At 26.5% G+C, this 27,927-nt stretch overlaps 5 protein-coding genes across 8 annotated transcripts; 2 read left to right on the top strand and 3 right to left on the bottom strand.

Annotated features, from left to right (window-relative positions):
• The first annotated feature begins 1,351 nt into the window (after nt 1–1,351).
• On the top strand, nt 1,352–2,968 carry LOC129618787 (peptidoglycan recognition protein-like). Its single transcript, XM_055533782.1, has 6 exons — nt 1,352–1,418; nt 1,493–1,530; nt 1,618–1,667; nt 1,735–1,886; nt 2,516–2,637; nt 2,700–2,968. Exons 3-6 carry the CDS (start codon nt 1,638–1,640, stop codon nt 2,897–2,899), a joined length of 504 nt encoding a protein of 167 aa, XP_055389757.1. The 5' UTR covers nt 1,352–1,418; nt 1,493–1,530; nt 1,618–1,637; the 3' UTR covers nt 2,900–2,968.
• On the bottom strand, nt 2,904–16,380 carry LOC129618783 (facilitated trehalose transporter Tret1-like). The gene is made up of 6 exons (XM_055533778.1): nt 16,300–16,380; nt 10,501–10,737; nt 6,515–6,640; nt 3,676–4,461; nt 3,336–3,621; nt 2,904–3,217 (listed from the first exon to the last, which is right to left on the bottom strand). The coding sequence occupies exons 2-6, from the start codon at nt 10,582–10,584 to the stop codon at nt 3,030–3,032; spliced, it is 1,470 nt and encodes a 489-aa protein (XP_055389753.1). The 5' UTR covers nt 10,585–10,737; nt 16,300–16,380; the 3' UTR covers nt 2,904–3,029.
• A 1,227-nt stretch (nt 16,381–17,607) lies between these two features.
• On the top strand, nt 17,608–20,945 carry LOC129618781 (DNA ligase 1). 4 transcript variants are annotated; one of them, XM_055533776.1, is made up of 8 exons: nt 17,608–17,853; nt 17,908–17,982; nt 18,148–18,222; nt 18,303–18,779; nt 18,836–19,008; nt 19,059–19,554; nt 19,612–19,813; nt 19,869–20,945. In XM_055533776.1, the coding sequence occupies exons 1-8, from the start codon at nt 17,828–17,830 to the stop codon at nt 20,901–20,903; spliced, it is 2,559 nt and encodes an 852-aa protein (XP_055389751.1). In that variant the 5' UTR covers nt 17,608–17,827; the 3' UTR covers nt 20,904–20,945. The 4 variants fall into 4 exon arrangements, with proteins under 4 accessions (XP_055389751.1, XP_055389750.1, XP_055389749.1 ...); XM_055533775.1 differs by lacking the exon at nt 17,908–17,982 and having other exon boundaries at nt 17,608–17,799; nt 18,026–18,222; XM_055533774.1 differs by having other exon boundaries at nt 17,908–18,222.
• Nucleotides 20,946–22,537, bottom strand: LOC129618785 (GATA zinc finger domain-containing protein 1). The gene is made up of 3 exons (XM_055533780.1): nt 21,591–22,537; nt 21,282–21,530; nt 20,946–21,211 (listed from the first exon to the last, which is right to left on the bottom strand). The coding sequence occupies exons 1-3, from the start codon at nt 21,886–21,888 to the stop codon at nt 21,033–21,035; spliced, it is 726 nt and encodes a 241-aa protein (XP_055389755.1). The 5' UTR covers nt 21,889–22,537; the 3' UTR covers nt 20,946–21,032.
• Nucleotides 22,538–25,704: 3,167 nt separating this feature from the next.
• Nucleotides 25,705–27,530, bottom strand: LOC129618784 (zinc finger protein 836-like). The gene is made up of 3 exons (XM_055533779.1): nt 27,244–27,530; nt 26,442–27,182; nt 25,705–26,369 (listed from the first exon to the last, which is right to left on the bottom strand). The coding sequence occupies exons 1-3, from the start codon at nt 27,373–27,375 to the stop codon at nt 25,995–25,997; spliced, it is 1,248 nt and encodes a 415-aa protein (XP_055389754.1). The 5' UTR covers nt 27,376–27,530; the 3' UTR covers nt 25,705–25,994.
• Nucleotides 27,531–27,927: the final 397 nt, after the last annotated feature.

The raw sequence follows: 27,927 nt of genomic DNA, 5'->3' as shown, positions 1-27,927 counted from the left end.
CCCTTTTCAAAGTACACTTTGAAAAATCTGCTCGAAAATGGGTACCAATTATTGCTGCTGTGAAATCGGATCAATTATAGTAATTTTAAATTGAGTACAAAATTGAATTTTCAAATTAGATTTAGCAAAACTGATTTTCAAAATTACAATCCCATCAAAATCTTTGACTTAAAAAATTTGATTAATTCCAAATTTCAATAAAAAGTAAAATGAAATTCGCCTTGTTGCTGCAATTTTCAAATAATTTACTCATAATTCATAAACTTTTCATCTTAAAAATAAATTTTTTTCTAAAATATTGAAAGCTATTCAACTTCCATTTTATATCTCAAAAAGATCTACACTTTTGTAAACTTCAATATAGGTAGTGATGCAATATGTAAATACAGTTATGTGCAAACTCTTGTGAACCATTTCTTCATATTTTCATATTTGCAAAATTAAATTTTTATGTCAACTTTGTACTATAAATACAAAGTACTATAGGTACAATCTGTACATATTCCCGATGTGTTATTGTTCATTTTTTTAATATTCTATATTTTTTAAATCTTACCACAGGTGACTTATAAAAGTTTTGTTTTATTAAGCAAGTTACAGTTTAGCATTACAATAAGTATGAATAATTGCAATGCTAATACCCAATTTTTAGTTTTGCAACTGTTTAATGGCTTATATGTAATCCATAGATTTATATTCAAGCAATCAAACAATTTCCATTTTAGTTAACGCTATCGATTCGAATTGACTCAATAGTTTTGTTGTTTACTACAATTACTATTTGTCTGCCTGCACCCTAAAATTCATGTGGGCATAATATGCTATGCTTATAAAGAAGGTTCGCTTATGAATATATGCACATGTACTTTTGTATGTATTAAATATATAGTTGTACAAATGACAAATAAAAATATTGCCTTTTTATGTTGTCATATTTTCCTAATTTTTCATGCAATTGCCAAAATTTTTGACATTCTTATTTTATATTATTGCATATAATTTTTAAGGTTTAATTTTTTCATATATGAAGAAAATTTCTTATTTATTTCGTTTTGAGGAAATACTAGAAAATTTTAGAATAATATTGTTATAGCCCAAAGTTTTTTTATAGCGTAAAGCTTTTATAACAAATTAAAAAATTTTTTGGGTAAAATTAATATTCTCTTGAAGTACCAATAATTTACACTTTGAAAAGGACTGATTATTTTATTTACTTTTAGCACATACACACATGCAAAAACTATATTGATTCAACACAGATTATCAGTTGACCTTTTTGGTTATTATGGGAGATAATTCAATGTACTCGCTTCACGCAGAAAATTCAGTATTGTAGTTTCAAAATAAAATCATAACAATGAAGTGCAACTTGGTATACTTCTTACAGATTTTAATTATATTTTATTTTATTCAATTTGGTAATTTGTAAGATATCAAATTTTATTTTAATTTTTAATTGCAAACTTAATTTAACAATTTCTTTTTATTTTAGTCAAAATTCACCAAAATTTTTTAAACGATTTAAAAATGGTAAGATTGATTAATTATAAAATTAAATATTTTGTATTTTATCTTATTGATTTTCATAAAATAATCTTGAAACAATTTTATTTTAAGCAACCGATAAGTGTCCCGAAATGACGGAATGGGAATCATTACTCCCGAAAGTGAAATTAAAAATTTTTTTTACATTTTATTGAAATCTCTTGTTAACAACTATTTATTATATTTTAGGAAAGCTATTATATAAAATTTCCAGCTGAATACGTTGTAGTTCATCATACAATGGGACTAAGGTGTTTAAATTCCAAAATATGTAAACGAATCGTACAAAATATTCAAATATATTCAATGAACGTTATGACATTGCCTGATATTAAATTTAAGTAAGTACAAGTTTCAATTGAAATAAGTTTCTTAATTTTAATTCAAAAAATTTTGCTCAAGTAGAATTCAACAATTATGACTGAGCTAGATCGAATTTTAAAATTAAATTAATACAGTATAGACCTCAACGGTTTGTAAACGCTTCGACCAGTTTAAGCTCGTAAATGTTTGTAATGACGCGCATAAAGTGGAGGTGCATTAAATGTTAATTGTGACAAATTTCGTTACTTGGTGTAATAAAATGAAAATACATAATTCTGTAAGACGCTAAAATTTATCTATTGTAAGACGCTTACGAGATCGTTTCTATACACACATCCCATTGAACTTCGTACCTGTATTTAGCAACATAAATAAGACACAGTACGAGATAAATATGAATTATTTATTTTTAATTAAAAAGTAGCAGCAATTTCGCTTTTATGAAATCAAAGCTCAAGCAGTCCTGGTTTAATAAGCAATCTCACTCAGAGTATTGTTCCGGTACTATTATAACTGTCCTTATAATATCAATGACACCAATTTATATTTTTGCTTAGATTTTTCTGCAAAAATCGAAATTTAGAGAATAATTGAAACAACATAATAGATTTCATGATTTAATAATTTGATTAAACAATTTATTTAGTTTTTTATTAGGAGAAGATGGTAAAATTTATCAAGGAACAGGATGGTTTCGAAAAAGTTTCCATACATCTGATGACATTAACTCAAAATCAATATCAATTGCATTTATTGGTGACTTTATAGGTATTGAAAATTAAAACAAAATTTTATGAAAAAACTTAAAAGAAAATAATATTATCTTGCAGATGACCGACCAAATAACGAGGCAATGATAAGTTTACAGAATTTAATAAAATGTGGAAAAATGTCAGGATATTTAGCTAAAAATTACAAACTTGTAGCCGCATTTCAAATAGAAAATTCAACAAAAGGACCTGGCAAATATGTTTTTTATGAGTTGCAAACATTAGAAAATTTTTTTAACGGTGAAAATGAAACAACGTAAAAAATTTCTAATTTTACTTTTTTTATTAATAATTATACATAAATAAAATTTCTAAAACTTACATACAAATGAACTAAAAATAATTTTTTAAGAAAAATAGAATAGAAATTTGGTTAATTAGTTAATTTTTTTACATATTAAATGCTAGAGGTTTCATATTCGCAACAGACGACATTCTTCTGACTCGGCCAACTAATTTTCTTTCAATATCTTCCAATGACTTGCCTTGAGTTTCTGGTACCCAATTTATTATAAAGAAAAAGCCTACTACACAAATTGCTCCAAACAACCAAAATGCCCCATAGGTACCAATCAAATCTGTAAATTTAAATCAAGTGTAATAAATGTATGAGTTAAAGCACTATAAAATTATAAATTATGCTTTTATAATAATTTTTTGTGTTATAAATTATAGATATATATAGTAAAACCTTACCAATTAAATCTTGGAAAGTTTTTGTAACTATAAAAGTGCAAGCCCAATTGAATGCAGTTGCAACACTAGCTGCAGGACCACGAATTTTCGCTGGTAAAATCTCTCCCATCATTAACCACGGAATAGGCCCGAAACCTAAAGAAAATCCTAATACAAATATCACAAAACTTGCTAAAGGAATCCAACCAAAATTTGATAAATCGAAATCCAGTTCTTTGCAATAAAAATATGTACCAAGAGTAAAAAGGGTGACTATCATTGCAATATCCGAAACATATAATAAAATCTAAAATTTTCCAATTAAAAAAAATTATGCGACACTATGTATGTAAGGATTTACCTTTCTTCCTAGTCTATCAATAAAAATAGTAGCAATAAATGTTGCAACAAAGTTTACGCAACCTACAATTATTGTACATAAATTTTCATCGATTGTTGAACCTGCATCTTTAAAAATTTGAACAGTATAAAAAATAACTGCATTTATTCCACTCAATTGTTGGAAAAACATTAGACCAAGTGATATTAAAAGTGGTTTTAAATTTTTTCTTTTTAATAATTGCGAACATGCATTAGAACTGGAACTTCTTTCAGCATCCTCATTAGATCGAATAATACTTTTTAATTCTGGTTCGATATCCGTTTTTTTATCTCTTAACCAATACAAAGCTTTTCTTGCTCTATCCTCTCTACCTTGATCTATATACCATCTTGGTGTTTCTGGTATCACAAACATTAATATTAAAAATGGAATAGGTAAAGCTCCACCCAAAAATGCCAAGTAGGACCAATTCAAATAAGTTCCAGCGATAAAACATATTAAAATACCAATGTTACCAAATGCAGTCGGTAACAAGCCTAAAGTACCACGGACTTCTGGCTGAACTGTTTCTCCTAAATATACAGGTAATGAAAGTGAAGCAATACCAACACAAAAACCAGCTAAAATACGTCCAGAAAACACCATATAAACATTAACAGCACATGCAATAAGTAACCAAGAAACTATAAATGGAACTGCTGTCCCTAAAATTGTTGTTTTCCGACCAAAATATTCTATTAATGGTCCACCTGCAATTCCACCTGCCAGACCAGCTAAAGGCATTAATCCACCAATCCATGATGCCTTTAAAGGTAAAAAAAAATTTTAGAATGCATTTTATTTTATTTAAATAACAATAAGTGCTATGCATAATGATTGATGTATGCATAAATGATTTTTCAATTAATAATGCAGAATTAATTTATGTATTCTAATGTATGGTGCGTATAACAACAAACTTTTTACTTTTTTAATTAATGAAAAATTTTGCAAAGTTTCTGTTGTACCAAGAGTCAAAATATTAACGAACTATACATACAAATAAAATAAGTATTTTTTAAAATTAAAAACAAAAGTAAACAAATTTTTAAACTAAAAGTTAATCAAATAAATTAAAATTTCAAATTTGTAATTAAAATTTTTTTATGGGTGCCTCTTAACCCTGTGTACATAAAAAACGAAAATATACGTAATCCACCCTTGAAACTTTAAAAAAGAAAATCACCGTTTCAATGCAATCGAATTCTAATAAAGTAATAAATACTCTTAATATTAGGTCAAACGTTATAATATTAATCGAATTTGCATCATTATATCACATGATAACAACATGAACCAATTCTCGATTAAAGATCAATAAATCTTATCAATAATTTCATAGTCAAATGTAAACGCATATGTTCATGTAGAGTGCAGTTATATTTACTACACTACATTATAATACTACTTACATAAGTATAATTAACTTTGTAACGTATTTTCAACTAATTAGAAACGACGTACCGATTATTCTGATCGAGCGTAACCTGTGACTAATTTTGGAAATGAAGAAAATAAAAAAAAACAAAATCTGGTATTTACATAGGCACTTCTTTTGCTTTTTATAATTCTTATAAATTTTGAAAAATTGGCGAACAAAATCCAAGAGCAGGTGAAACTTCGGCTAGTTTTATACTGTTAAATATTGGATATCTATTTGAAAATTTCGAATAAAATATACACTTTAACGTATATAGTACGTAATCTGTACAAAATTTAGTACGCAATCTATACGAAGTTCTCTACATAAATCTTTTTAATAAAATTTCTTTGGAACCAGCATTCACGAGTATGTTTTGCTCAATCAATTCCCCATTTTTTTTATGTCTCTCCTTTTTGGAAATAATAAATTACAGTAATAGAAGAAATTAAAAATTTTATTTTTATCTACTAAAATGTACAATATGTACATACATATCTATGTCCGAAAAGCACAATGACGCAAACTTTTGATTTAACAAGCTTTAGATTTTGACATTTAATAAAGTAAACTATTATGAATTAAAATTATTTAATTACAAATGCGGAACGGACTCAAAATTACCGAGAGATTATTAAATTACTCGTATCAATATTCTCGTAGCAAATTTTTTTACTAACTTATATTAACATTTGACGACACACACTGGCAGACAATACTATTGCAAAACAAAATTTCTCATGTATGTATGTTCCGCATTAGGGTCATAACATAACTAAAAATTCTTCCTTATAAGTATACCTAAGACAGTAAAATGCCTTTACTGCTGAGAATGCTATTACTGTTGAAAATTATTTAGTTCTCAAATAATCAGAAGTAAATGAAAAATTGTATTTAAAGATAATGTGAAAGAAATTCGGACTGACATTATAATCATGAATTTCAGAGCGCAATGTAAATAAGACTAATTCTTTGTTAACTAACTTATTTCCACCTTTATGTTGGTACATTAAAGAATTTGACATCCAAATTGCAAGTAAGACGCAAACTTTACAAAGTTTTATGATCCAAACTGTAAACAAAAAAATGTTTACAATGTCAACTGATCCAAAATATTTAGTAAACGCCAAATAAAAGCGTTTGTGTACACTCTACTTAAACCTTCAAAACATTATAGTATGCATTGAAAATTTAAATCGGACAGTTGAACATTTTTATAAAAAAGTGATTCAAAACATAAAAATAATCTTTGTATTTTTTTACAATGTATTGTTTAAGTAACATAAATTTGTATTAGTGCGGTATATAAACTGTAATAAAATTTTGTTTTGAGACGATTTGGATGTTACAGATAATCTGATTTGATGAAATAGTTTTATAATTTTCATAAATACTAACCTGTTGCAGTGTGACATCAAAAGATGTTACACTTCTATCTAACATAGAAACTAAAGCTGGTGATGTGTATGCAGAAGCAAATCCAACTACCATAGAACCTAAGGATACTGATAAAGCAGCTATTACCTGCAAAATACAGAATTAATTTTTAATTATTGAATAAAAATTAACCTTTTGATAAAATTTTGTGTTATTAAAATATTGGTAAACTTTATTGGTAAAATAACCATAAAACTGAGAATATTTTTATAAATTTTACTTTACATCTCCCACTGCCATCTTGAAAAAAGTACGAGTATGTCGCCATTTATTAAACACTATCGAATTTCAATAAATACATTAAATTTTACATTAAAAATTTTAATTTATTAAAAAAATATAAAGAAATTAATTTTATGCCATTTTATGTTTCATTACTCTACTCACAGAAAAAAAAAAAAATAAAAAATTTTTGTAATTTAATTGAAGTTTTAAATTTTTTATAGAATTTTTACTTGGTTAAAATAGCAAATTCCGAAAATTATTTTCTTGCATCATATCTTTTTCTAAGCCTATTAAGCTACATTTCTGCTTCTAACTATGTATAGTTCTATAAGTATAACGTTCGTTTTGTGCAGTTTTATTTTATTTCTACAACTTATTAAATTTCTAACTCAAGTTCTATGAAACAAAATAATTGTGTACATAATGTATATTTGCCGATCGTTAAATACGGAAATAACTCGAATATAGAAAAATGAGGCAATTTGCTAATAAGACTTGTCTAGAGTACAAATATAATTGATCATAATTCATTTTTGTATTTATGTATGTATATAAATCCAATCAAATTTAAATAAAACATCACTACATTTGAATCAAATAAATTTTGGATCCTAAAAGTATAAGTGTATATAAAAGTATTCCTTGAAATTTTTCAATTCATTTCAGAAATATTTGAGCTGTTCTTTTTTGAAAGTGGTATAAGTCCATTTTTTCATATATTGAGATATTTAAGGTTTTGCATTTGAATCAATTTAAAAATATTGACCATAATAACATATTTTGTTTGTTTTATGTTTAAGCAGAACTCTATTGAAATTGTGATTGTAGCTGTGGAGATAAGGTGTGTATAGCTCATCAAAATCACCATTAACTTAGTCTTTTTAAAAAGTGGACTTATACCACTTTCAAAAAAACCAGCTCAGTTTTAATTCAACTTTTACAAAAGTTGAGTAAAATATTTCTGAATCTTTTTGTTCAATAACTAAAGTTTAAGATACATTATAAGATCATTAAACTTAAACTATTTATAATTTAATATTTTTTTCTTTAATATTTAACATATTTACAATATTTTATTTAAATATAGAAGTTACATGAATAAAAGTCGAATGTTAAGTCGAAAATAATTAGGTCAAAATGTAAAATGTTCTAAGATTAATCATGAAAAACCTCGTTCTTAATTCACCCACTTACAGAATTGAGAAATTCAAAATAATAAAAATTTTGTTAAATCAATTTGAAAACGACTTAATCTTTCAAGGTTACAAGTTTAATACAAATGAAACACACATTATCTATCAACATAGATAATAATGCTTATTTGGGATGATGTGTGTAGACTTTGTTTTTGTTTTATTTAGAAAAAAAAACGAACGCACACCGCACCGTGTACTCGTAACATAAGAATTTAATGTTTTTTTTTTTACTTAAACTAAATCCGTGAACCGAGACACGAGAATATTGTGATGAAATTGAATTTCATATGACTATATTTATCTGTATCAAAAACGTGTCAAGTGATTAAATTTGCAAAGAGAATTTTAATTAATATTTATAATGAATTGATTATGATATTGAAAATTATGGCATTGTAGGTGCTCAAAATTAAAATATCAATAATTTCATCTTAAAGATGAACGTTGCATTAATTCAAAATGCTCTACGATTTTCAAAAATAACTATATAAATTTAATGATTATAAAATTAATAAAGCTGAATACAATAATTTCATTTTACAGAATCATTTCTAATCAAAAGCAAAAAAAATCTGATATGATCAGCACATAACCGACCGCAATGTGTATTACCTAGTTTAGTGAAAGTGTTCAGATCTCAAATATTACATTGCAAGAAATTCCATTAATCCGATCCGTAGATCTGGTATTAAATGTAAAATCGGTTCGATTTTCGAGCCCTGATCTTTCAAAAAAAATTATAGGTTCATTGCTTTAACACCCCGGATTCAAATATTAAATTTCAAGGAAATTGGTTGACAATTTCCATAGAACAATTTCTCTTTATATAAGCAAAAAAGTAAAGTGGGCCCGCAAAAAGATCCAATTGCCGGGGTCTGACATATCCCAAAAATTGATCAAACCGTGCCACAGCCAAAATAAGCTCATATAAAATTTCATTCAAATCGGTTTAGTCAAACTTGAGATACACGCGTTCGCACACAGACCAATAGACCGACATCTCCGTAAAAAAAAATTTTATGCTTTACTATTATGTAGAAATGCGTTCCCACAGAAAACTCCACATCCGAAATTCGGTGCCATCACATTACCTTCCTTATTGTAAACAAGGCGGTCGGTAATAAAATAAATGATATTTAAACTAAATCAATATAAAAAGCGCACTTATTCTCAAGTTAAATTTAGGCTACCCCAATAAAATAAATACTTTTTGATAACCTAATTAAAAAATATTAAAAAACAAAAATATAATATGTGTACTTGTTATTGTTTTTAATAGTTGAAATTTTTATGTATACAATTATAGTCTGAATTTCGTTTTGACACTTTAATATTATAATTTGCTCGTTTTAATTCGAATTCAAACTATTTGATTGACTCAATAAATTCTGCCTTCTAAACAGCGTTCCCACTTGGATACAATTGTATCCATTTGGATACATTTTTGCTCTAAAATTTAGTTTGGATACAAAGATACTCAAATCTGCTAAAATGTCGAAATTGGCTACATTTTAAAATTTTGCTGAAATATGGATACATTTCTTTCTCGAACACTAAATAAATGTTAGAAAACTTTTAAAGTACTGTAACTTTTAAGTGCTTTATCTTCCAAAAAATGTTATTTGCTGACTAAATAAAATTTGCCCGTTTTCATGCTGAATCGTTTTTACCGCATAGTTCAACAGCTACAGAACATATATTTTCTGACCTTAAATTTTAAAATGTAATAGAAATTGCGTGTGATTTCTAAAAGAATTTATTATAAATAACGAAACTCACATTGTTGAATAAAGCAAATTAATATTATTTATGAGCTTATTGGTATAAAATAAGACGATTTAGTATAATAATTCTAGTTTAGGAGGCTGGATACATTTTGGATACATTTTTTTCTCGAAATTGGATACATTTTGTTTTTATTGAGTGGGAACACTGCTTCTAAATTCAAGAATTTACTTTAGGATTTCAACTTAAATCCATCGCCTCTACTCAAAATTACTTATAAGATTATGGGGAAATTTACTACAATTTGACTTTGCTCAGCAATTTCTTGTGAAAAACTTACTTCATATACTTCACATTATGTATAACAATTCAACAAAATAAACTGAATTAATCTTGTTTTTCATTTAGGAAGTTCGTTTAATAGTGTGTAAATAATCTGTTATATTGTAAATATAAATTACTTTCGATTAACAATTAGTGAAGTCATAATTAATATTTCTTTACTTAATAATCTTGTTTATTAAAATATAACTATAATTTCAAATTAAATTTCAATAACCAAATAAAAAACGTGAGAAACCAACAAGGGAAATTTACCAAAAAAAAGTTATTTTGTATGTTTAATAAAGAGCTACATTTTATCGCTGAAATTATGGAAACTGTTCTAAAAAAAATTAAATACATATTAAATAACGAATGATTAGAAAACTCTTAACATATTAAATAATTTTTACGGTTATTTAAGTTTTAATAATTTTATACTTATAGAACAAAAAATAAGAAAAAAAATTTATTTTAAACCTGTGATATTGTGCTTTTAGCTTTTGGTTCTTCAACTGGTACACTAAATGACACATGAGTGTCAGCACGCATTAAAATCTTCATATTGGTTATTTATTTTCTAAATGTTGCTTCCTTATACCTAACAATTATTTACACTTAATTATTTAAATTTACTTAAGAATTCCCAACAATATTTTTTTTTGATCCGTTTTGTAAAAATTACACCAGATAATCAGTTAAATTCCGCTTACTTATCTGCAATGAGAAAAATAAAAATAAATAAATATTAAGTTTTAATAATATTAAATTGAAAATATTTTTATTTTTATAAAATATATTGTTGATAACTAAAATAAATTCTAAATTATGCATTCTTTTATATTCGAAAATCTGTTTGTATATCTTAATGAATATGGTCAACAAAAGTTAATAAAATCAATAAACTTTTGTTATTAATTTTATGAAGTGATTTGTCTGTTCTATAGACTAAAAGCAAATAACAATTAATATTGATTCTAATGAAATTAAAAAAATATTTTCTTAGAAATTAATCTCCTTGTTTTCTTAATCGAAACTATTATTTTGTTTTTATTGAAATTTTTTTTTAATCTTTCAGTTATCTGCAAGAATAATTTATATACAATTAATTTTATCATAATTTCCATTAAACTACTTTTCACTTTTCTTCTGAATTATAAATAAATAAAATTAATTAGGAAAATTAATTGACCCTTAGTCATACTATAAACTGCAATTGATCTGGAGATGTAAACATTCTTAAAGGCTTATAAAGCATTTTACGTTCGAATAATTTAAAAATATTAGGAAAAGTGAATAAGCTCCGCAATGTCACAAAATTAAACTAAAACAACCTTATTATTTTTTATATTAAATATAAAAATTAATGAATAATGATCCGAATAATCTGAAAGTGACACAGTGTACGTTTGTGAAAAATACCTATTTATTCATTCTATTCAAAATTTTTAAATCCTAAAGCCTAAAGAAAAATTTTCAAGATCAGGCATGTTACGCCAAAATCCAAAAAAAAAATATGTATGTAAAATTGAACTAAATTTATGAAATGAAATCTAAATTAAAATAAACATGATTTTAGTACTTAAAAGTTGAGCAAGGATTACCAATATTTTTCAATATTTTCATGCTATAGTAATTTACTAATTTTTCGTAACCTGACCATTGGTGCACCGGTCCTTTAACCGAAGGGTCTCGGGTTCAAACCCCGGTCAGGTTATAAAGTTATATTTAATATTATTATAACTTAATATACAATACTAATAAATATTATACAAGTAATTTTTAAATATTCGTAATATTTGATATTAAAAAACAATAAACAGTAGAAAAAATAACACTAAATATTAATAACGTCAAATAATTAATATAAATAAAACTACGGCAGGCTAGTCACCAACCTAGTTAACTCTATGACGCTATGAAACTAATGCATTATTATATCATGCACTAGCCATATGCTCCTTCTAGGAGTGAATAAGGAAAAAAAAATTTTTTTCGTAGAAGATGAATAACTTTATATAAATATAATATAAAGTGATATAATAATTTTATATAATAATATAAATATATATATATAATAAATGTACGATTGAAAAGAAAAATTAATAATAGATAACAAACGAAGATTTTGCAAAGGAAAATGTTTAATAAAGTAAAAAATCATGAAAGCAAAACAATATTCAATATGTAAATAATTAAAAACTGGAATGAACAAAAATTAACCAAAACCAATCAGTTATTGATTAAGAAAAATGTTAAATTTAATTTTTCTATACACAATCACTAAAAAACTAATAATAAATTATGAAGATTTATAAGCACATATTATGATGAATTTACACTTATTGTTTCAACAAAAAATTAATTTGAGTACATACTTAGACAAAATTATTAATATTAAAAATTTAAGGAACCATTGTTCGAAGTTGTACTTATTTAACTATTTTTAAATTGTCAAGACTTTTCAATTATGATTAAATTTAATGAGACTCTTTAAGATTTATGTTAAATTTGCCAAACGAAATAAGAAAAATATCGAATTGCCGAGTTCGACAAAATATTTTCAAAAATTTCATTAATTATTATTAATTATTTTGATTTTCACACTTGTTCTTTATAATCATAATTATAAAATAAATTAAATTTCAAGTTCACCCAATAAAAAAATATGGCAAAGGTCATTCCAAATATTTACACGCTTAATATAACTCCATCAGTTTTATTTTACACATATTTTTTTGTTTAACACTAGTAACATTGCTTATTTACAAGGGATTTTTATAAATTTATTTAAAACTTTATTTAAATTTTAAAATTGTATAAAAATATATTTCGCCGCTTTTTTATTATTTACCCGTTTAACACGTGATATGCGAATGAGCTATAAAATAATTTTTTCACGTGTGAAATTTACAAATGCACTTCTTAAATAAATCTCTTACGAAATAATAAAATAAATTATAATAAAAATATCTCCAAAATTTAAGGAACTTAAGAACTAAAATGAATCAACTTAAAAATTTAGTTTAAAAGATATGAAAAAAAAAATTCAAGATTTGTTTTAGTTATATTAATATTTTAGTTATTTAATAATCTATTAAAGTGGAAAAACGCTAATAACTTGCTGTAATATATGTTTCTAGCGTTTAACAATATTATCAGCAAATCTTTTGTCGTATATAAATGATTTTTTTCAAATCAAAAACTTTATTATTAATTTCTCATTATCTAATTCCTTTAGTTAAAATTTTATTTATTTAATTAAAGCACTATAATCTCTAATAGTTAGTGAAACACGAAAAACTTTTTTCAATTCAACACTCCAAATGTAAGCTCTATTTAAATTTTAAAGTCTTAACAACAAATTTAAGTAAATTTCATCAATTACATTGTTAATTTTTTATTAATTTTCAATTGAATTTTTCTTAATTGGAAAATTTTAACAATTTAATTTTTAATTTAAGTTCTTTTTTTCTTTAGAATGAATTATTTTTTAAATAATTTTTTTATTAATAAGTCTTAGTTATTACCAAAATATTTATAAAAAAATATTTTTGTTACTTAAAACATTCTCATTTTTGGACCGAATAAATAGTGTGATAGTGTAAATAGTGTTTCTTATACACTATAAATTTTACTTTTGCTTATTTTAAGTGAGATTGCCTAAGAGAACAAAATTTAAGTGATCTTGAAATCTCTTGAATTGTAGAATATAAAAACAAATGAGATATCAAATTATATACACTCAGAATATTATGGACTCAATATATACATCATATTTTAGATATAGCTACTCATAAAAGTAAATCTTCAAAAGTAGATGATTAATAGAAACAAAACGTAAATTATCATAGATACATTTTGTAATTGAATTAAAATAAGAAAACACATTACTACAATCTAAACCATGGATGTCAAAAGTGCGGCCCGTGGGTCGCATGCGGCCATTTTCTTATTTTGGTGCGGCCCTCTAAAACGAATTGTTAAAATATTATTATGGTTTAAACTGTTTTGATTTTGCCAATTCTACGATTGGCTACTACAAATATGCAACCTAATATTTTAAGACTTGTTCAACAGAAGCAGTGTCACTCAGCTCCCAGTACTTCTAATAAAAAATAAATAAACGTTTATACACCTTAAAAATTGAATTAATTGTTTTATTTTGTGGCCCTTTTGTCATACAGAATATTGGAAATTGGCCCATAGTTTCAAAAGTCTTGACATCCATGATCTAAACTATAAAACTAAAATAAAAAGGTATTTTGAATCTTGAACCAATATTAAAATATATTTGTAATTGTAAATATGTAAACTAAACACAATTTTGTCAGCTTCTAAATTCTTTTTGAACACTATTTTAAAATTATAAAATTTATATAAAAATAACTTAATATCTGGGTTCTATTGCATCAACATCTTTCACTTTGCAACTTTTTCAAAAAATTCTAATTTTTTATTAATATAAGTACATAGTTCCTTTTTTTGGTAACATAGTTCTGTTGTGATTTCACTCTTGGTGCAACAGAAAATTTGCAAATTTTTTGAATAGTTGATTAAAACTGTTTGGTGCAACTGGACTCAGGTATCGAAATCAAAATCACTAGATTATTTTTCAAATTAAGATTTTTTTCAAAGTAATTCGTAGTACCTATGTTGAATTTAATAAAACTTATATAAAAAAAATTTTAAAAATTTGGTAATATAACAACTATTACTTGAATTTGAACATTTTTCATTATTTTAAATTAAAACTTTGAAAATTCGAATTTTATTTAATTTTAAATCTTATGAGTTCGTTAAGAGATTCACTATTTGACTAAACTCGAAAAGATCGATTTTTATAAATGAAATTTACATTTGTTTATTTTATTAAAAAATAAAAAGAAAAACAAGAAGAACAAAAAGTATTTTATTTTTCCCTTATAACAATAAATTATTATCATATTTTATTATTTCGCTATCAATTACTTAAACTGTTTCGTCGCTTTCTTATTGCTATTCTGATTATAATTTAGTTTTGTATTATTGTTAATCACAGTGATTTAAATTTTCATCGTATACAGTTCTCATAACGTACATCAACACATCACTTTAGTACATATACTTAATATTAATATGTAGGTATTTTGTACAGTATTAACAAACAATATTTTATTTATTCAGATGATCATAATCTGGTGCATCAAATTTATTTGTTATTCCAGTGGTAATGACGACATTGATTTTGTACAGTTAATTAAAATATAACTTTAAATATAATGCAATTTAGAAATCTGAAAAAGATAATTTAAATATGAATAAAAAATTTTTTTAAAAATTTGAATACGGTCGCGCAAAAGTATTGATACAGTTTTTTTTATTTTTATATTTCACATACTGTTCTTAACATTATATCCTATTTTAAGGCAAACCTAATGCACGCTCTGCCCATTAATGAAAAAGTATACATTGTTGTTAACAAAGTGTAGATATTTCTAAAGCATTTCTAAGCCTTTGAATTTATTAGCGATGCTTTACCAACTCAAAAAACATAATATTTTTGAAAGGAACATAATATTTTTGAGTATACCGCATAACTATCAATGGGGGACCAAAAAAATTTCGATATAATGCAAGGTACAAAAAAAATCCTTGAACATCTGGTTTTCACTTTTCATTATCGCCCAAAAACTCAGAATTCACTAACTATTCTGAATTAATATTTAATATTATTTTCTGTATTAATTTAAGTAACTAGCATCATGTACATTGTAGGTTCCTTACTAATGTATTTATTTTATAGAAAATTTTTTCGCTAACATTGAAATTTCGTCATTGATCCTGAGATAAGATTATTGAAATATTCATAAGAAAGAAATCATTTGAACTTTTCCATAAAATTGAAATTATCGAGCAATGCACGAGAGTAATTGAGTAATTCGCTTTTGATTTCTTTGTTACCAAGCTTCACCAGCTTAAGTTACCTTTAATTTTTTTGCACTTTGGTAAAAAACATACTTAAGCAAGTTTTATTAACAAATGTAAATAATGTAGATTCCTTTTACATACATATGTATGTATATATAAGTACATATAACCATCCATTTCTTATGCGCAAACCAAACCAAGTGTTTAGGTTATTGAAACAAAATTGAAACCTGATTACTGCAAATTTTTTTTATTTTTTGTCAATTTTAATGCATTTTTTTAATTCCTAAATCCGAAAATGGTGCGCTCCAAAGGTTATTGTTTTGAATAATTTATAATAAATATTTATTTCCTTTCTATTAAACATACCTTGTAACAATCAATTCTCTTGAATGAGAGTTGTTTTTCTTATTCGACGAATTTAAAAACCATTTTATTAAAAAAATAAACTATCATAATATAATATATTAGTAAATATTATTTACTAATGTACTGACCACATTTTTAAAAAATTTATTGACATAATTATTATTAAAATTAAGCATTTGCTCCTACCTAACCTACAGTTATTTCTTCTCATAACACAAAGCACCCTGGTATCGCTAAAAACAAGTACATACTTCATTGTCAAATTATCAAGGTTATACGCTAATACCCTTCAAATTATATGTAACTGAGCGTATTATAAAAAACAATCACCCACATAAAAACAATCACCCTATTGAGTTATAAATTAAAAAATTTTAATTTTTAAATACTTCAAATCCTTAATTTTCTAATCTGATCTTTTCAAACTATCTCTGCTTTCCGATAGTGGAATTTCTTTCTTTCGGAATGCTTTTGTATAATAGATGGCGCTGATTTACTTCATAAAATTAACTTTCAAAAAATACGCCGACTTATTAGATACCAATACAATACAAGTTGACTTGTCAGTAGCCAATTCTAATAAGCAATATAAGTTTTGACATATTTTCATTATTTTTATTAGGATTTAGATATGATCAACATGCAGCAAACAACGATATTAATTCAGTGAGATCAAAAAACTATAGGCATGATGAATGAATAGCATAATACTGCAGTATCAAGGTTTACACAAAAATTTTCACAGTTTTTTGTGCGTAATCTACGTATTTGAAGTTATGACTTAATATTATCATAAGGGATATCTGTCTAGGATAAAACTTAAAAAAAACTTTTAAAATCTTTATAAATGCGTGATAAACGTCAAATTTCAAAGTATTTGTCAAACATTAACAGATATTTTTTGGCTATACCAAAAACTTAAAATTTTGCTTTTGGATTGCAAGTGTGAAACTTGGAAAAAAGCATTTGTAAATCCATTTTGTTTATTTTATTTTTAATTGAAAAGCTTTAATAAAAAAAAATTATTGTTGATGAAAATTTTTTTCAAAAATAAAACCTTCAGAAATAACCAAGAAAAACATATGTTTCGGTAGCTGTAAGATTTTAAAAGTTTTTAAAACACTAGCATTTCAAACATTAAGGAAAAGAGAATGTCATAATTTTCTTTCCTTTTTTCTTATACCTAATCATGATAATATACATGTATTAACACAAAATGGGGTTAACCGCGGTTGACAGAAAAATTACAAGTAGTTTAGATGAGAAACACAATAATTATGAATTATGATTTACATAAATGTCAAAATTTTGATTTTCCCTCCAATTTAGAAATGTCATATACGTATTTACAAATTATATGAAGATTCGATTATATTAAAAAAAACTTTAATTTTAATTTAAATTATGGGATTTTATTACGATCTTTTAATTTATTAGAACATTTGTTGCATTTTAAATTTCGAAATATTTGTTTATAAAAGAATCCGAATTTTATTAAAGGTGAAAGCACACCAAGTATTACGCAAACATGGCCCAAAACCAAAAATCAATATTGTAAGTTGTAAAATATTATTTTGTCAATACAATTTTAATATTTTGGTGTTACAGGTCATTCTTCCAAAAAGCCAAAATCTCTTCCGAAAACTCAAAACCAATGACAACCTCTGATGAAGATGAAGATAGGTATTTTCCATTTTAAATATTAAATTTCTTATTTTTGTTACAGATGTTGCCTATTATAAGATGGAAAATTTTTAAAACAATAACTTGTATTCAAACGACAATATCAAAAAAACCTTGTATAGAATTAGTCAATAATTGCCCTCTAATCCAATGTTCATTTTGCAGCATTAAAAATGTTGGTAACAAAAAAATTAAAAGAAGAAGGCTATCCAGCAGTGATGAAGAAAACTCTGATAGCAAGTAATAGCTTTGTCAGCTTTAAGTTATAAGTATTTACCTACATATATTACTGATGAATTTTTCTTTAATAATTTTTTTAGCCAACGTTCATCGAAAAAGCAGATGATTTCGCCACTAAAACAAATTGCAAATATCAAGAAGGAGGATAGTTTGGACAATAATATCAAAAAAAAATCGAAAGATTCAATAGAAACAGTGGAAAAGAATAACGGTTTGGTTCATTCGAATGATAAAAAAAGAATATCTTCGCAAGAAATAAAAAGTGAAAAGGCAAGCAAACAAGTTGAAGATTCAATAACAAAAAAAAGTCCTGCATTAAAAAAAAAATCTTCGCCTAAAACTTCAGCAAAAAAATATGGAAATTCAGTTGATGCTAAATCTAATCAAAATTCTGCAAACGAAAATCATGACGAAGAATTGAAGGAAAAGAGTAATTCAATTGTAAAGAAAGAATTAAAAGTGCAATCGGCCGGATCTGGTCAAAAAGGAGCAGATTACAATCCGTCCAAACCGCAGTATCATCCCATCAAGGATGCTTTTTGGGAAAAAGGAGAAAAGTAAATAATTGGAAAAAATTAAATGTATTCAAATTATATTGTAATCAATCTTGTAGAGTACCGTATTTAGCGTTAGCGAGGACTTTCCAAATGATTGAGGAAATTAGCAGTCGCTTGAAAATGATTGATGTTCTGAGTAATTATTTTAGATCGGTTATAATTCTCAGTCCTGATGATTTGCTTCCGAGTGTTTATTTAAGTTTAAATCAACTTGCCCCTGCTTATGAAGGTTCTGTGACGTTAATCATATGTATGAAATTTTGATTATAATTATTTCAGGCATAGAATTGGGGGTAGCAGAAACAAACTTAATGAAAGTTATTGTCCAGACGACTGGTAGAAGTTTGGGACAAATAAAATCAGATGTCCAATCAATCGGTGATCTAGGGATTGTGGCAGAACAATCAAGAAGTAATCAGCGATTAATGTTTATTCCAGCCCCTTTAACTGTTAGCGGAGTATTCAGCAAATTGAAAGATATAGCAAAAATGACTGGAACCGCTTCAACAAACAAAAAAATTGATAAAATACAATCAATGTTTGTTGCTTGCCGACATTCTGAAGCTAGATATTTCATTCGATCTTTGGGTGGAAAGTTAAGAATTGGATTAGCAGAGCAGTCATTACTTCAAGCATTGGCTGTTGCATGTAGTAAAACGCCTCCTAATCAAGAAAGTTTTCCACCAGAAATCCTAAATGCTGCAAAAAACATGGGGGAAAGTAGCTTTAAAACAGTATGTGAAGAAAACGCTTTAATTTTAAAAACAGCCTATTGGTGAGAAAATTTTTAATAATCGTTGTTTCCATAATTATTTTTCTCTTAACTTTTCAGTCAGTGTCCGAATTACAACAAAATAGTTCCAAGCCTTCTACAGAACGGATTTGAAAAATTATTAGAAAACTGTCCGATGGAACCTGGTACGCCACTGAAACCTATGTTAGCTCACCCAACAAAAGGAGTCTTTGAAGTTTTCCAAAGATTTGAAGGGTTAAAATTTACTTGTGAATGGAAATATGATGGAGAACGTGCACAGGCAATTTTGACAAAAATTAATTTTTTAAAGTTTAAAAATTATTTTTAATTAATAGATACATCGAGATGAAAATGGAAAAATTAGCATTTATAGCAGAAACCAAGAGAATAACACAAGTAAATACCCTGACATTATTGCCAGAATTGAGGATATGAAACTTGAAGGAGTAAAATCTTATATCATAGACAGTGAAATTGTTGCTTGGGATATTGAGCGTCAGCAAATTTTACCTTTCCAAGTTTTAAGTACCAGGAAACGAAAAGATGCCGATGAAAAAGAAATTAAAGTTCAAGTTTGTGTGTATATGTTTGATCTGTTGTTTCTAAATAGTTGTGCGTTAGTGACAGATCCCTTTATAAATAGACGCGCGAAATTGAAAGAAAATTTTATAGAAATTAGTGGGCAATTCAAGTTTGCTAACGGAATAGATACTTCCGATATTGATGAAGTTCAAACATTTTTAGAAGAATCAATAAAAGGTAATTGCGAAGGTCTGATGGTTAAAACACTAGAAAAGGAAGCCACATATGAAATTGCTAAGCGTTCCCGAAATTGGTTAAAACTAAAGAAAGATTATTTATCAGGAGTAGGTGATTCCTTAGATTTAGTTGTAATAGGTGGTTATCGAGGAAAAGGTAAACGTACCGGTACTTATGGAGGCTTTCTTCTAGCATGTTACGATGCTGAAAATGAAGAATACCAAAGCATTTGTAAAATAGGAACTGGATTTAGCGACGACGATTTACAAAATCATGGGGAATTTTTTAAATCTCATGTTCTTTCAAATGGTCCAAAATTTTATTTTCGTTTTGATAGTTCTCATGAACCAGATGAATGGTTTGAACCCGTTCAAGTTTGGGAAGTTAAATGTGCCGATTTATCATTAAGTCCAGTTCACAAAGCAGCAGCTGGTATAGTAGACGCAGAAAAGGGCATTTCATTACGTTTTCCGCGTTTTATTAGAATTCGTGAAGACAAGTCCCCTGAAGATGCAACTTCGGCAAACCAAGTAGCGGAAATGTATTCTAATCAAGATCAGATCAAAAATCAGCAAAATGTAACAAAAGATCCCGAAGATGATTTTTATTAATAGTAAATTGAAAATAAAGAGTCATTTTTTTATTTATGGTCACTTTAATTTCTTTCTACTTCTCAATATTGGAACAACTTTTCACTTAAGCTATACTGTACATTCATATTTTCCGTACTTAAATTATTATTACTTTGCTTTAACAGCTTGTTCTGTCAGACTAGTCCATATAAATCCTGTAGGTCTTGAGTCAAAATCCATTGAATCTGGGGGAGGGAATGGCGTCGTTCTGTCGTGGTAATAATTGCTTGGGGCGTGCATTATAAACTCCAAGCAAGATAATTTCCTAGGACAATCTTCTTCTGGTCCTATTATAAAAAAAAAGGTGTATGTACATAATTATGTTTTCAAAATTTATCACTAGAAGAGTTTCATTACCTATCAAATAAGTGCTTGGATCGAATCTTTCATTAGGAGATGGTGAATATTGTGTTGGAATCAACCAAGTTAGAAAAGCCGCCTTTTCGCAGTAAGTGTCAACAAGAAGACCCCGAATTTGTGCGTAATATACATTATCTTTCGCATCCATAACTGAAACGATATCACCAACTTGCATGTAAGATCCCTTATAAAATACACTTTCAACCGTTTTTGTAGAAGCTGGCACCATTGGAGATTTAAATACCCCTATGATAACAAATTAAAATATAATCAATGACTTCAAAAGTAAAACAAATAACACTCTACGTTTTTTGAAAATATGTCTTCTGCCTCTTCCTTTATTATTTACTTTTGTTGCCGCTGCCGTCTTAGCTTTAAATCTTGTCATTCTTGCACTTTTTCTAGGCTTAGAACTAATTTTTTCTCCATTTTCATTTTCTTCTTTCTGAACCTCCAGTTCCTCGACGACTTCCGACTTTATTTGTTCAGTATTTATATTTTGCTCGAAACAATCATAACAAATAATTCCAGCATCAGAAGATTTCCACATAGGAGATTCAACTTTTTCACATTGCGCACACTTAGGGCTCACCTTTTGAGGCATTTTTAAAATAATAAAAAATAGGATAACAAAAATATAGTATTTAAATAAGTATTGTATATAAACAATATTTTCTTATTTGACAGATCTCATATATTTAAAACAATAGACCAAGTTAACTTAGATTGGCCGTACAAAAAGCATTTTTTTTTTTACACCCGAATTTGAAAAACACCTGGGTTCCCATTTTCAGATTCCTTGCAAGTGACAGGCTTCCAATTTGCATTCTATATTTTTATTTAATATAAATTTTTCCATATGTTTAATTTTTCAATTTTTTCATATACTTAAGAATGAATGCTACATGTGAATTCGTTTTTTTTTAATTTTTATTTTTAACGACTGTTTACCGGACTGAAATTATTTCATGGCGCTCAGATCCCACAAACCTCACAAAATTTAATATCAGATTTAACAATAATTTTTTAAAGTTTTGAGTAACGATCAAAAATATACAAAATTCTTAGTTTTTGTTTATATACACGACAACATTTTTTATTTAATCTGAATCTGACGGAAGTTGTTTTAGCTAAATAGTGTATATAGCAGCTTTAATCATTACCATTAATACACACAGATGCTAAATTAGATTTTTTATTCTATATTATTTTGAAAAGTAAAAAATTAATTAATGTAATAATTCTAAATATTTTATTAACGTTTTTAAGAAAGCAAATTCTATTGTGAACTGTTTTCATTATGCCAAGTAAAGTTAAAAGAAACTCAGTTTTGGAGTTAACAATTAATTAAAAGTTTTTAAGAAAGCGCATATTCCATGCTAAGGTATTCAATTGGCCTAATTGTTAAATAAATCTCGGGGAATTTTCGCTTTTCTGATTAAAACTATTATTTAATTAAATGAAAAGTAGATTACCTGCAGTTTTTATTACTTTAATTTAAAAGTGCTAAAATTAGTTTCTTTTGACAGTGGTGATTTTTGACAGTGACTCAGTGACAGGAGATTTTCGATATTTTTGCAGATATGCACTTTAAATTTTAAAAATATTTTTTTTTTGTATCATTACAGGCCTGCAAGAACTAACAAGTTAATTTTTCGGAGTTTTTGTTCCTTACAATTTTTCCGTCTGATTTTTTTCGAACTTAAAATATTTTTGCAAATGGTGCAAAATCTTTAAAAATTGTTTAGAATTTTTAGAACATGTTACAATTTTCGAACGTGCTTCTTTTGCGACTAAAATTTATCGAACATGCTAAATTTTAAGTGTTGTAATTTTGACTTATGGAACATGCTTTGCACATACATATGTATATAGAAAATTTCTATTAGAAATATGTTAGAAGAGAACTGAATATTAGAAAACCCTCTAAGCTGAGCAATTTTTATTTTTTTATTCACCTTTATTGTTATTCAACATTAGTAACTCTTCATTGAAACATTAAGTAATGTTTCGTATGCAGTACAAGATGCAATAACAGTCTTATTTTTTAGATCATTAAATGAATTTGTATTTTAAAATAAAATAAATTATAAAACGTGGAAATTTTCAATATCATTATAATCAAAGTGATTTAAATTTTAAAATACATATTCAATATATTGAAACTTAAAAATTTTTAATATGAATGTGTTTATTCGCATACAGTAGAATTTTTTAAAAATTTTATAAATTTTTTTGATAAGTTTAATTAATGTTAATATTTCCTTTGACATTAATGACGATAAGTCAGTTACTTTTTAAGCTTCGAGCAGTAGTGAACTATAAAAGTTTTGACCGGAGCTCGCTCCTACCATAAGTAAAAAATAGATATGAAGGTTGAAAAACTGTAATATGTATGATTGCTCTTTGGATTTTTTTTAATTAATTTTTTTAAATAAAACAATAACAATTCATTGATATTACATGACAAAAAAAAAAACATGAATATTAATTTAAAATTAATTAACATGCTTCATGTTTTAAAAATAAAAGAATATCGCAACTATTTAAACTATAAAACTATATTTTTTTGAGAGATTAGAATATTTCCCAACTTTTATCATTAAACTTAAACGAAATTCCAATATTTTTTTGTATAACAAAAAGTGTTTAATGAAAAAAATAGATTTCCTAAAATTTTGCCTGGGAGCTCGGAAATTTTATAAACTTTTTCGGGGGGGCTCACAAATTTTCCAAAATTATGCATGTGGGCTCGAGCGAGCCCCTGCCAGCTCATCTCTGACTTCGAGTCTTTTCATTTTTTAGTAAATGATTGTATTTATGTATTTTTTGTAAAATTATACGTACTTCCGTAGGGCGTATCTACCAGTAAAAACGTCATAAATTAGGTATTCCGGAAATATTCTTATTGGCTTTAAGTGCCTCAAAGAATCATTTGACTTTAAGGCCTGAAAAAAATTATAGCCATATAGTATGCGTCGGAAAGGTATTGAAAAACTGTAAAAAAATTTAATTGAGAAATATTTTCGGAAATCGGGAAGTACTAATTCCAAAAAAAAACTTTTGGAGGATTTTTCTTTACAGTTATTCATATACATATATATATATATACCTACTTTTACATTATTACCTACAAGTATATATATATATATATATAAGTATATCAAATATCTCATAATATGAGGTATTGATGATATATATATGATGATGATATATTGATGATAATATGAGATACATATATATTATATATGTATTTAGTAATGATAACAAAAATTTTTTAAAGAAGTTTTATAAAACTTCACATGTTTAGTTTATAAATATGTCACGAAATAGAAAAAATATCGATAAACAACGATGCAAATGCAGCTACCACTAATCTGAGTTATTTTTGGCTTTTAAGTTTTTCATATTTTAACTAAGTTAATTTTTGAATAATTTGAAAACAATTATCAAAGCTTTTATTTTCAGATAACTGAGTTATTTTAGAACCGTTCGTTACTTTATTCAATTTATACACATTTATTCATAAACGCCATGATGGGGTAAAATTTGATGATTTAGGAACTGAAAAAGAAAATAAAATGTAAATATTTGTTTGTTATTAAATTATATTAAATATTTCTAAAAAACATTTTTTCCATACTACATATCTGTTAAATACAAAACAATAAAGTGTGTTTAAAGAGACCGATTTCCGAAACTGAAGCATTTTCAAGTAAGTTGTTTTAAATGCGGCAAAAAATTGTGTTTATTCCAAAATATTACTTAATGTACTTTTTTGAAAAATTTGCTGTTACAAACTTATTTCAAGAAATTTTTCGAATGAAATACTAGAAGTTACGAATGATACTAATACTAGTAGTCTTTATTGAACTCAATTTTCTCAAAATCCCGCTAATTATGGCTTGTATGGCGACCTCTGCAAAATTTAACAGCTTGCTAAAAGATATCTTATTAATCTAAAAACATATTAATTTTTGTTAAGTTTGTTCATTGATCTGTCTTCCAAAAACCTTTTTCTATTTTTTTAATTTACATATACATACATACAATATATATGAAACCTGCCTAGCACATTTTAATAAAAAAAAAAATAAAAAAATGAATTGCCTACTTTATAAAGAAAAAAAAAACCACATACTTATTTATATTTTGTTATTTTGTTTATCTGAGCTATCTTATAATTTTGGATCTAATATTTTAAATCACCTTTAAAATTTCGCGGTCAAACTTATAAAGAGGATTTATTTTTGTTAATTATTGCCGTGATAAAAGATAAAAATCCGAAATGTTAGCATACAAAAAACAAAATAAGGGAATAGTTTTCATTGATTATATAAAAACTCAATAAAATACAAAACTATCTTGGTATGTATAAGTAATAAAAATCAAGTAAAACCAAAAAAAACACTTTTTTGTTTTCATTTTAACTTTCTTTAGCAATGGAAGTAAGGATCAACGAATTCAGTCCCAAGCATTTTGTTCGTAGAAATATTCGTAGTTAGTAAATTTAATCTCGAAACAATTTGGAATAGCCCTACTAATGCTGTTCGCCAATTTTTTCTTTGGTTCTTTAAAAAACGAAGTGTTAGTAGGAAGGTAGACACATTAAATCTACTAATGTACATTAAACACCAACGAAGTTGCAAATTTTATAATTTTTATCACATCTAAAAATTGATTTCTTCTATAAGCATATACATCATACGTTCAGCATTCTTTTTTTAGTACTAGTTCATTCAATTCCGTTATGCTTGGAATTGACTTAAAAAATTTTGGTTGACCTTTTGATTCTTGTTCAGCTAATTCTTTAGGGTGAGCTTTTTTTTCATGCTTTCGACAATTTGGTCGATTTGGGAACTTTAGATCACAAAAAGGGCACTGATAGGGTTTTAATCCAGTATGTAAAATCAAATGATACTTGAATTCCTTCGATCTTTTAAATTCTTTAGAGCAAAATTTGCACTTGTACTTTTTTGTATCAGAATGTACAACCATATGGCTCCGCAAAACGTTTTTAGTTTTACATTTAACTCCACAGATTTGACAAATACAGCCGATACCGTCATGTGTGGCAGAATGTACCTTAAAATAAAAATTCGTTTAAATACCAAATTGTTTTAAACTAAAAAAAAAAATCGTGTAACGCATAAGTACATTCAAATCCTGCTTGTGCTTAAAAGCTTTATCGCAGTCTGGACATTTATATTTTCTTTCTTCTTTATGTAATTTTGAATGTTCTCTCAAGCACTCTCTGCTTTCAAAAGTTTTAGTACATGAATTGCATCTGAAAGATTTATTTTGTTTATGAACCCTGCGGAAATGATTATCTAGATATCTTTTAAGTTTAAATTCCTTGCTGCACTTTGGACATATAAATTTTTTTTCGGTTTCAGATAAATCGTGGTTAAAAGAATTTTCGTCGCCATTACTCAAAACATCGCACACTTCATTTTCGGCAGTTGTTGCTGTATCAGTATCGTCTACAAACGAATTGTTTTCAATTACAAACACCTCATTTGGGGAAACTTGGTATGTAGAACCCTCTGTTTTGGCAGTTTCATTTTCTATAATAGGTTTGATGTCCTCCTCTTCTTCATTTGACCGTTTATTTTCTTCGGAAACTTCATCGGTATCATATTGTTTTACCAAAAATTTCGGGGGAAAAATGCCATCGTTTTTTTCGAGAAAATCTAATTGTATACCCGATTGAGAAATTAGCCCAATTTTTTTTTGCAAAGATTCAAGACAAATATTTTGGTCACAACTATATTTTTCAAACTCCAGAAACATTTTTTGCACTTTTGTAACATGGTTATTAAACTGCACTATAAAACTAATTGTACTGTAACATGTTAAACATATTTTACCAGAATAGAATTTTGTTTCATCATGCATCTAAAAGTTTAATTTAAAATGGGTGGTGCTTTTATGAAATTTAAAGTATGTTTGTACGTACCACTAGTTGCAAATATTTAAGAACAGATGAACCTCCTGTTCCAACATCTTTTGAGCATAAGTCAATATTTAAGTCTGAATCATTTTGCTTCCCGCAAGAAATGCACCATTTTCGCCAACTAATTTTCTGCATTTCATAAATAATATTTATTTTTCAGTACCAAAATTTGTTTTTCTTTTTTCGCATTTGACACTTAACTTCAAATTTTTGTTTTAAAAAAATTCAGCTCTTCATTTAAGAAAATATTTAAACACGTCCATATAGTCAATTGTTTGTAAATAGCTGCGTCTGCACGATGATTCTTATATCAATGATTGATATACTGACGATTAATATCGTTTCCTCTTGCCGACACACAAATAATATATTTTTCGAAAAGTAGGATGAATCGTATGGTGAATTCTCGATTAATGATATCGATGTACTCGATTAATCATCGACTGAGGTCTTGCATGCTTTAGACTATTAGTGCGTTTATATGCGTCTTGAGGCCGACTTTAAGCGAATTTCGAGCTTGAATTGATTTGAAATTTTCAAGTCAAGTCCCTCTGATAAAATTATTAGCGTGAAAAGCAACCAATGCGGCGAGCGGCAACGGCGGACGATTTTGACAAAATCAATTGAATAATATGTTGCATATAATGCCACACATACAAGGAAAAGTCAATGTCAAAAAAAACCGAC

This window comes from Condylostylus longicornis, unplaced genomic scaffold, assembly GCF_029603195.1.
Source record: "Condylostylus longicornis isolate FDR11 unplaced genomic scaffold, ASM2960319v2 ptg000010l, whole genome shotgun sequence".
Taxonomy (NCBI): Eukaryota; Metazoa; Arthropoda; class Insecta; order Diptera; family Dolichopodidae; genus Condylostylus; species Condylostylus longicornis.
This window is presented reverse-complemented; position numbering and strand designations above follow the sequence as displayed.

Coding starts and splice junctions, on each gene's coding strand:
- LOC129618787 (XM_055533782.1), top strand. CDS start 1,638: ATGACGGAATGGGAATCATTACTCCCGAAA. Junction 1,668..1,734: donor GGGAATCATTACTCCCGAAA/GTGAAATTAAAA, acceptor ATTATATTTTAG/GAAAGCTATTATATAAAATT. Junction 2,638..2,699: donor ATTTATTGGTGACTTTATAG/GTATTGAAAATT, acceptor ATTATCTTGCAG/ATGACCGACCAAATAACGAG.
- LOC129618783 (XM_055533778.1), bottom strand. CDS start 10,584: ATGAAGATTTTAATGCGTGCTGACACTCATGTGTCATTTAGTGTACCA. Junction 4,462..6,514: donor TTGATGTCACACTGCAACAG/GTTAGTATTTAT, acceptor TTACCTTTAAAG/GCATCATGGATTGGTGGATT. Junction 3,218..3,335: donor AACTTTCCAAGATTTAATTG/GTAAGGTTTTAC, acceptor TTAAATTTACAG/ATTTGATTGGTACCTATGGG.
- LOC129618781 (XM_055533775.1), top strand. CDS start 18,026: ATGTTGCCTATTATAAGATGGAAAATTTTTAAAACAATAACTTGTATT. Junction 19,009..19,058: donor ACTTGCCCCTGCTTATGAAG/GTTCTGTGACGT, acceptor TAATTATTTCAG/GCATAGAATTGGGGGTAGCA. Junction 19,555..19,611: donor ATTTTAAAAACAGCCTATTG/GTGAGAAAATTT, acceptor TTAACTTTTCAG/TCAGTGTCCGAATTACAACA.
- LOC129618785 (XM_055533780.1), bottom strand. CDS start 21,888: ATGCCTCAAAAGGTGAGCCCTAAGTGTGCGCAATGTGAAAAAGTTGAA. Junction 21,531..21,590: donor AAGACATATTTTCAAAAAAC/GTAGAGTGTTAT, acceptor TTGTTATCATAG/GGGTATTTAAATCTCCAATG. Junction 21,212..21,281: donor TCCAAGCACTTATTTGATAG/GTAATGAAACTC, acceptor TTTTTATAATAG/GACCAGAAGAAGATTGTCCT.
- LOC129618784 (XM_055533779.1), bottom strand. CDS start 27,375: ATGCAGAAAATTAGTTGGCGAAAATGGTGCATTTCTTGCGGGAAGCAA. Junction 27,183..27,243: donor TTAAATATTTGCAACTAGTG/GTACGTACAAAC, acceptor TTAAACTTTTAG/ATGCATGATGAAACAAAATT. Junction 26,370..26,441: donor AGCACAAGCAGGATTTGAAT/GTACTTATGCGT, acceptor TTTTATTTTAAG/GTACATTCTGCCACACATGA.